The sequence below is a fragment of the Ammodytes marinus genome (assembly GCF_949987685.1).
Source record: "Ammodytes marinus genome assembly, chromosome: 15".
Lineage (NCBI taxonomy): Eukaryota > Metazoa > Chordata > Actinopteri > Uranoscopiformes > Ammodytidae > Ammodytes > Ammodytes marinus.
The window spans coordinates 578,642-588,641 of record NC_137219.1 but is presented as its reverse complement, the minus strand read 5'-3'; the positions used below and the strand labels follow the sequence as shown (position 1 = coordinate 588,641).

Genomic DNA, 10,000 nt, shown 5'->3' with positions numbered 1-10,000 from the left:
CGTTGACTCGTTCCCACCTGAGAGTCAAAAGACAAAGTTGAACTTTATTATTAATGTGTTTGGTCAAAGTGCAGCACATTAAGACACATAGGCAAACAAGTAGGTACCACACACAGACAGACAGACAGACAGACAGGAAGAGACAGACAGACAGACAGACAGACAGACAGACAGACAGACAGACAGACAGACAGACAGACAGACAGACAGACAGACAGACAGACACAGACAGGAGAGATAGACACAGACAGACAGACAGGAAGAGACAGACAGACAGAGAGACAGACAGACACAGACAGGAAGAGACAGACACAGAAAGACAGACAGACAGACACACACACACACACACACACACAGACAGACAGACACAGACAGGAGAGATAGACACAGACAGACAGACAGGAAGAGACAGACAGACAGAGAGACAGACAGACACACAGACAGACAGACAGACAGACACAGACAGGAGAGATAGACACAGACAGACAGACAGGAAGAGACAGACAGACAGAGAGACAGACAGGAAGAGACAGACAGACAGACAGACAGACAGACAGACAGACAGACAGACACACACACACACACACACACACAGACACAGACACACACACAGACACACACACACACACAGACAGACAGACAGACACACACGAATAAATAAAACCATATATCGGCATAGCAACCCACCTCAGCAGCAGGTTGTGCCAGTCGGCCGCGTTGTCTTTGATCTTCCTGCAGCTTCCTGTCAGCGCCGAAGACTTCCTGTTTGATGATGTCACTGTGAGGTCACAGGGGGGAGAAGTACCATGGTTACCGGCTGTGTTCGAAAAGTCCAACAAACGTCCTACTCATACTAAAAGCCCTACTAACGTCCTACTCATACTAAAAGCCCTACTAACGTCCTGCTCATACTAAAAGCCCTGCTAACGTCCTACTCATACTAAAGCCCTACTAACGTCCTGCTCATACTAAAAGCCCTACTAACGTCCTGCTCATACTAAAAGCCCTACTAACGTCCTACTCATACTAAAGCCCTACTAATGTCCTACTCATACTAAAAGCCCTACTAACGTCCTACTCATACTAAAAGCCCTACTAACGTCCTGCTCATACTAAAAGCCCTACTAACGTCCTGCTCATACTAAAAGCCCTACTAACGTCCTGCTCATACTAAAAGCCCTACTAACGTCCTACTCATACTAAAGCCCTACTAATGTCCTACTCATACTAAAAGCCCTACTAACGTCCTACTCATACTAAAAGCTAGGGCTGGCCCGAATTATTCGAATATTCGAATACTCGTTCGGAAAATTAGTATTCAGAAGATGTTATCCTCAATTATAAAATATCATAACTTTTTACATGCATTCAAACAAAGGTGGATATTTTTAAAAGCCATGAATATGATTTGAAAGGAATGTCTAAAATTTGCTGAACATTTTGAACGTTGAATGAAGTTTTTAGGATGAAGTATGACTGAGTAGTGACGGTCTGAAGTCAAGTTATTTAATTAAACAACAAATACATTCAATCTCTGTGATTCTCAGCTTCAGTCAAGTTAAAACGTTATGAATTAATTACGTCACTAAACATCTGACGTTATTGATCCGTGATGACGTCACTCAGCAACAGAAATATATAAACAGACAGACAGACACATGGCTAACAACATGTAAACAAACTCTCTGCTACATTGAATAAACATAAACAAATATAAAGGACTGTGTGACACTGCCTATGTGTAGGCTACATCTGTCCCACTTTCATAGACAGGTTACATTTAAGTATGCATAAGTTAAAGGTGAAGTAAGCGGTTTATTTATGTTAATATAAGTGTTAAATCGCTCTTTATTCATACAGTGATCACTTACATAATGTTTATTTGTGTTAATATAAGTGTTAAATCGCTCTTTATTCATACAGTGATCGCTTACATAATGTGCGCGTTTCATAAAGCCAATCTCTCAGTGTCACTGCCTATGTGTAGGCTACATCTGTCCCACTTTGATAGACAGGTTACATTTAAAGGTGCACTGTGTAATATGACATCATCAAGAAAGTTCTAGAAAGTTCTAGAATGCAACGCTCCCTGGGTAACCCCACCCCTTTAGAATAATAACAGAAGCTAGTGGTCTTCAAGGACAAGAACAATTCTAAATTTTAAACAATGCACCTGATGACATTCCAAAAACATGGATGCCTCCATAAGACTTGCCTGCTCAATGGACAAAATGTAACATTAATATTTGTAATTCTCCGCTCAGGAGGATAATTCCGATTATTGGCAGAGGTGATTTTACACCAATGAGGACATATTTATGAATGAGGATATTGATTTGAGCTAATACATTACTTAAAATGTTACACAGTGTCCCTTTAAGTATGAATAAGTTAATACCTGCTTCCTACGGGCACTAATATAAACATAAACAAACGGTTCTGTCGTAAACATGACGTTAAATGACGTCACAGTGGAGCCGGTCAATGCAGGTTAATACAGTGTTATTATTATGATGATAGTAAAAGCGTTCAAACCATAGATATTATATAAAAACTTAAATTAAGACACTCACCCTCCATCTCTCTCTCTCTCTCTCTGTGTTGTGAACACGAGACGATCACACACCATGGACATATAAAGAAACACACACACCCAGCGGATTCTCTTCTTCTGTGTTGGAGGACCATCACTTCCTGCTTCTTCTTCGCTTAGCTTCGTTTAGGTTGTAACCAGGTCTGTTATTGGTGCATACCGCCACCACCTGGACCGGAGTAGGTAATAAGAAGCAACACAAATTTACTTTGTCAGAATCAGAATCAGAATCAGAATCAGAAAGGATTTTATTGCCAAGAAGGGTTTTACACCAACAAGGAATGTGTCTTGGTGAATAAGGTGCATAGAGAGGGAGGGAGGGAGAGAAGGAGGGAGAGAGAGAGAGAGAGGGAGACAGAAGGTGCACACAGATAGACAATAAACAATGAACGAACAGTGACTGTAATATATACAATATAACACAATATATAAACCAGTGATAAGTTAAAATAGAATAAAAACTAAGGTACATATACTTAAAATTTGTAAACATTTTAAACGGATTGAGTCAGTGTCAGTGTATCGGCTATTAGACCTATTTAATAACAAAACTATTTTTTTTCATTGTCCCACAAATGTATTATTATAAATGCTTTATTTAATTTTTTAATTTTTCCAAATCATGTTAAAAACTGTCCAACGCAGAAAAGAAAAAATAAATAAATAAAACTATAATACTTTTTATTTATTTAATTTAACTTTTATTTATCCTCGAGAGACCAATTGAGGGGTGTGTGTGTGTGTGTGTGTTTGTGTCCCTCATTTACAATGACGTCGAGTTCAAAACAAATTCAAAGGAAAAACAACAATACATAAACAATATTCAATGCAGATACATCAAATACACAACAACAGGTGAAGAGAAAAACAATTGAAACATTTACACAGACAGTGGTGAAGAGTGGCAGCAATTAGAATGAAATGGGTGAAAGTACAATATAGCCTAATTAAAACAGTTACAGGTAGAGTTTGGCAGATTTAAGATAGTTTGTTTAAATTGGTTAAAGGATATGAAGTTATTTAGTTTAATTTGATTAAATTTTAAATAAATAAAACTATAATAAAATACTTCCAAAAAAAAGATTTAAAAAAAAATAAAAAATTAAGTCTCAATCCCGAAGAACTTATTGGTGAAACGTCACGTGATGTGAACGGCAGTTTGATATTCTATAAATACAGACTGGTTTATCTTCTCCCGCGGATTGTTTGACGGGTTGATCGGGTTGATCACAGATGTTTTATTGAGTGACGAGGTCTCTCTCTCTCTCTCTCTGTTACAGACAGACAGACAGACAGACAGACAGACATACAGACAGACAGACAGACAGACACACACACACACACACACAGAAAGACAGACAGACAGACAGACACACAGAAAGACAGACAGACAGACAGACACACACACACACACAGAAAGACAGACGCATAGATTTTTTATTTTTGGATTTTTATTTTTTTAAGAACACAAACACACAACTGAAAAAGACAAAATAAAACTAACAACTAACATGGCGTACTCTACTTTCTAGGTTTCTAAGGACATTGTTTAAACTAAAGGTAAATGTTAAGCAGAAAATAAAGAGTCAACGAGGTGTCATGTAGGTCCCTTCAGTACTGTTATATAGTCCAGGAAAGGCTGACATATCTGTTTAAACTTCTCTGCTTTCCCTGAAATCTCATAACAGATTTTCTCCATATATAAAGTACTAAAGGACGCATGGATTTTATACCTTCTGCTGTACGTCCAGGGGGGTTGGGGGGGGGACACCAGTTTGTAAACGCTGCCATACTGAGAAATACAGAGAGAGTTTTGGAGAACTGATAATAGGCTTAATCATCTTTGTGTCAACTCATGTAACAGACATTCATTTGTATGAAAAACTTACGCACTATATCTTTAGGTGTCTGTGTTGTACCTGATTTGATAATTGAGATAAAATAACCGAAGCAAAGACGCCTGTGGACATTGTTTAGTTTGAAAGATTAATGGACATCCGCCATCACCATATATGGACATGACGAAGACATTTCAAACATTTGTTCAAACACACACACACACTGAGACACACACACACACACACACAGAGATAGACAGAGAGGGAGAGACACACACACACACACACACACACACACACACAGATAGACAGAGAGAGAGACACAGATAGACAGAGAGAGAGACACACACACACACACACACACACACACACACAGATAGACAGAGAGAGACACACATACACTGAGACACACATACACTGAGAGACACACGTACTCACACACACACACACACACACACACACACACACACACACACACACACACACACACACACACACAGATAGACAGAGAGAGACACACACAGAGATAGACAGAGAGAGACACACACACACACACACACACACACACAGATAGACAGAGAGAGACACACACACACACACACACACACACACACACACACACACACAAACTAAATGTTGGTGCAACAGAACTGGATCAGAGTGAGACGTCGGTCCGTTCACATCAAAGATCTTCAGTAGAATAAACACACACGCGCTCACTGTGTTTGAACAGTGACGAACAAGGAAGCGAGGCAGCTAAGATCTCTCTCTCTCTCACACACACACACAGATAGAAAGACAGACAGACAGATTCACACACACACACACACACACACACACACACACACACACACAGATAGAAAGACAGACAGACAGATTCACACACACACTGACAGAGAGAGACTCACACACACACTGACAGAAAGACAGACAGACAGACTCACACACACACACACACTGACAGAAAGACAGACACTCACTCACGCACACACACACACACACACACACACACACACACACACACACACACACACGCACAGCGGGAGTTTTCTCATCTCTTTCTACGGGTGATGGAAATTACTATAACCACCGGATCGTTCTGGGAGACTGAGCTGTGACGTAATGATGACGTCAGAACAGCAGCCGGACCAATAAGAATCATCTTTAATAATCAAATAATAATACATAACCAACCAGCCAATGGAGAAGCAGCTTCCGGGCGAGCTGTGGCTAGAGGTTTTCACCTTTCTGCCGTTCGGAGACAAACAGAACGTGCGCGCCACCTGTTCGCACTTCAAACAGCTGCTGGATAAGTCGCGCGCTCTTTGGCGAGACTTCAACGTCACGCTACGGGACTTCTCGCGATACAACCGGCCGTTCTGGCGCAGCTTGGCCCAGAGGCACGTAGGCAGCGTCACGGTGCGCTCAGGTAAAAAAAAAAAACTAACACAGACACCGACAGACAGAGAGACAGACAGACAGACAGACAGACAGATAGACAGACAGACACACACACACACACAGATAGACAGACACACTGACAGATAGACAGACACACACACACACACACACACACACAGATAGACACACAGACACACACACACACACTGACAAACAGACACACACACACACACACACACACACAGATAGACAGACAGACACACACACACACACACTGACAAACAGACATAGACAGACAGACAGACACACACACACACACAGACACTATCACACACACACTGAAAAACAGACACAGACAGACAGACACACACACACACACACACTGTCAAACAGACACAGACAGACACACTGACACACAGACAGACAGACACACACACACAGACACTATCACACACACACACACACACACACTTTCTAATCAACAATAAGGTTTTTACTCTGCAGGTGAATGACATGTTTAACTTATAGATATCATTGTGAAACTTTACTGATTTTACTCACAAAAATCACTATCTATCTTTCTTTCTCTCTCTCTTTCTCTATCTATCTATGTATGTATCCATCTATCTATCCATCCATCCGTCCGTCCATCCATCCATCCATCCATCCATCCATCCATCCATCCATCTATCTATCTATCTATCTATCTATCTATCTATCTATCTATCTATCTATCTATCTATCTATCTATCTATCTATCTATCTATCTATCCCTCCCTCTCTCTCTCTCTAACCCTCCCTCTCTCTCTCTCTCTCTCTCTATATAAATATTTAAAAAAATCCAGAAATGTTTGAATAAATAGCATATGCACATGTGGCATTATCTATGAATGATGTGAACATCTCTTTTTCATTTTATAAACCAAAAAATACTGTACTGTTAAAAATGCATTTTCAGCATGTTTTTAAGAAGAAAATGTCTCATAAATCAGACAGTGAACAACATATGAACAAATCCTTCTGTAATAACCTTCAGAATAGTGCTGAGAATGATTATGGAAAGTTTAGTTGATGTAAGTGCTTTAGAAGTTGAGATTTTTTGGTATTTTCAGCATGTTTTTAAGAAGAAAATGTCTCATAAATCAGACAGTGAACAACATATGAACAAATTCCTCTGTAATAACCTTCAGAATAGTGCTGAGAATGATTATGGAAAGTTTAGTTGATGGAAGTGAAGATATTAAAATGTGTCTTGGTCTTTTTTTTCTTTTCAACCTCTACACCACGAGCACCCTGACAGTTTAAAAAAAAATGTTTCACAAAAATGTTTCACACTTCTCGTTGTTGTACTTTTGACCAATCAGAAATCACATACCCCAGCTTTAAAGACCTACTTCTACAAACTACTGTTAAGTAAAGATATTAAAATGTGAACACAGTCTAAGTAGTTTTTGGGTAGTGAGATCTTTTATTTTCTAACCACTACACCATGACAGATAAAAAAATAAATGTTTGTATAACATTTTTTGCATCTCTTTTAGGTATTTTAAGTTTAAGTGTATCAGTCTTGGGCTTTTCTACTTTTTCTTGGCCGTTTGTATCTTATTTGGGATCTATTCATCTCTATATCTATCTATCTATCTATCTATCTATCTATCTATCTATCTATCTATCTATCTATCTATCTATCTATCTATCTATCTATCTATCTATCTATCTATCTATCTATCTATCTATCTATCTAGGGATCTATTCATCTCTAACCACTAAATCACGAGCACCCTGATAGTTTTTTAATTTTTCCTTACATTTGTCGTGGTAAAAACACTACCGCTTCTGTCCAAAGGGGGGGGGGGGGGCTAGAATCAACACACACTGAAAGTTCTTCGGAGAACCTTTAAAATGTTAAAATGCTTTTTTCTTTTTCATGGGCGTCTGAAGTGGGATCTTTTCTTGTGGTTCTGTGCGTTCCCAGGTAAACAGAAACACCTGAAGCAGCTGTCTACCTGGCTGCCCTCGGTCTCTGCTCTGCGATTGGACGGCTGGCAGGAGCGTGTCATCGATGACCTCACAGGGTTCCGGGAGCTGACGCGTCTGTCGCTCACTTCCTGCTCCGTGCCGCTCAGGAACTTCAACTTCCTGTATCCGGTGAGTCATCAGCTGTCTTTAAAAAACTTTATTGTTATTTGTATAATTTTTTTTTTTTTTTTAAGATTTCTTTTTGGGCATTTTTATGCTTTATTGACAGTGTAGAGACAGAGGTGAAATGGGGCAGAGAGGGGAGTGACATGCAGAGAACGACCGCGGGCTGGAATCGAACCCGGGTCCGCTGCTGAGCTAAGGGCGCCCCCATAAGTTTTTACAATACAATGAATTATGTAAACAAGAATAACAGTGTACAGAGACAGAAGGATAGGAGTGGGACGGGAGTGAGATGTCGTTATTTTTTTATTCTTAAATATACTATAATACTCTTTTTTTAGAGAACATACAGACACACACACACACACACACACACAGACACACACAGAGACACACACACAGACACACACAGAGACACACACACACACACACACACACACACACACGCAAAAAAAAAACTCAAAAGAAACGTTGTTTTTTTCTTAAATTTTATTTTTTTTTTTGTTGTTAAAAATAAAGATTGTTACTGCTTTTTTTGTCACAAAAAGCGCAAAAAAACGTGTTGTTAAAAAGCTCCCTTAAAGGCTCTAATAGTGAGGCTTTAATGTCTCTAATACAGGGGTGTCCAAACTTTTTTCACTGAGGGATACAGAAAAATCTACGAAGGGCCGGGCCACTTTGCAAAAATAACACATTTATCAGGACATGTAGCTGCTCTGATGTTTAGTTTCATAGTGTCTTCGTAAATTGTAATCCTTCTTCACGGCAACACTTTACTTGCACATTAAAAAGATACATCCCCCCTCTTGTTAAATGCCATTGATACACCCAGTGTTTTCTGCTTTTAAGTCTAATGTCCAGCTTGGTGAAAATAGCCAGCTGAGTTCCCGCCCCTCCAAGGGGGGTCTGGGGGTATGCCCCCCCGGGAGATTTTTTTAAGTTTTTAAAGTGAAATGCATGAATCTGGTGCACTTTGAGAGGGAAATTAAGAGGCTAAAGCTGAAGAATTTTGTATGAAAAAAAATGTAAACACTGTGTCAGATGAATTAGAAGCTATTGGAGAAGGACACATGGATTTTCCATAATAATATCAATTTAAATTAAAATATTATGCAGGGTCCTCTGGGATGGCCTTGGTGCTATTTTTCTTTTATGGGACATATTTCTCTGTAATATAATGAGTGCATTTAGATTATTTAAAAATTAAAAAGGGCCATATTACATTATATTTTTAAAATGTGCCAAGGGCCAATCAATCAGTTTTGACACCCCTGCACTAGTGGGTTAACTAAGAAATGCAAAAAAAAAAAATATATATATTTTTTTTTTTTCAAAGGGCCATATTGCATTATATTTTTAAAATCGGCCGCGGGCCAATAAAAAGCGTAGTTTGGACACCCCTGCTCTAATAGTAAGGCTTGGCACCTAAACCTTTTTTCAACATTTTGTGGGTCGTTTTTGGCGCAAAAAACGTTTTAACATTTATTTTTTTGTGCTTTTTTATTGTGGTTCCGTGACACTTTTATCTTTTTCATCTCCAGATGTGTGGTCAGCTGACGCGGCTCAGTTTGTGTAACGTGACTGTGTCCATCCCTGGCCCGCTGCTATTGGCTGCTATCGGTCAGCTGACTCGTATGACATCACTGCTATTACATCACGACGGGAACGTGAAAATAGCAACGCTTAGCGGCGTGCTAGCTAAGCTACCGGAACTAAAACAGCTGTCTGTTACTATGGTGACGTACAAGACTCTGCCAACAGACTATTTTAGACCCGAACACTTACCAGGTAAACACACACACACACACACACACACACACACTGAGACACACACACACACACACACACACAGAGACACACACACACACACACACTGAGAAACACACACACACTGAGAGAAACACACACACACACACACACAGAGACACACACACACACACACACTGAGAAACACACACACACTGAGACACACACACACACACACACACACACACACTCATTACATTACATGTCATTTATCAGACGC

General features: G+C 39.7%; 2 protein-coding genes across 3 annotated transcripts in view; one reads left to right on the top strand and one right to left on the bottom strand.

Moving 5' to 3' along the window:
- The window catches only part of cinp (cyclin dependent kinase 2 interacting protein), a gene marked incomplete at its 5' end in the record, with an annotated part of 8,858 nt that extends 4,245 nt beyond the window's left edge, over positions 1–4,613 (bottom strand). The window contains 3 exons of the mRNA XM_080042166.1: positions 1–17; positions 688–778; positions 4,601–4,613. The exon at positions 1–17 is cut by the window's left edge and continues 43 nt beyond it. Coding sequence (XP_079898292.1) covers positions 1–17; positions 688–778; positions 4,601–4,613 — 121 coding nt within the window. The remainder of the gene's footprint in view (positions 18–687; positions 779–4,600) is intronic.
- A 576-nt stretch (positions 4,614–5,189) lies between these two features.
- LOC307262170 (uncharacterized protein) overlaps positions 5,190–10,000 on the top strand; it is a 13,271-nt gene continuing 8,460 nt past the window's right edge. For both annotated transcript variants that reach the window (XM_080042950.1, XM_080042949.1), the window contains exons 1-3: positions 5,190–5,860; positions 7,808–7,980; positions 9,516–9,762. In XM_080042950.1, coding sequence (XP_079899076.1) covers positions 5,632–5,860; positions 7,808–7,980; positions 9,516–9,762 — 649 coding nt within the window. In that variant the 5' untranslated portion in view covers positions 5,190–5,631. The remainder of the gene's footprint in view (positions 5,861–7,807; positions 7,981–9,515; positions 9,763–10,000) is intronic.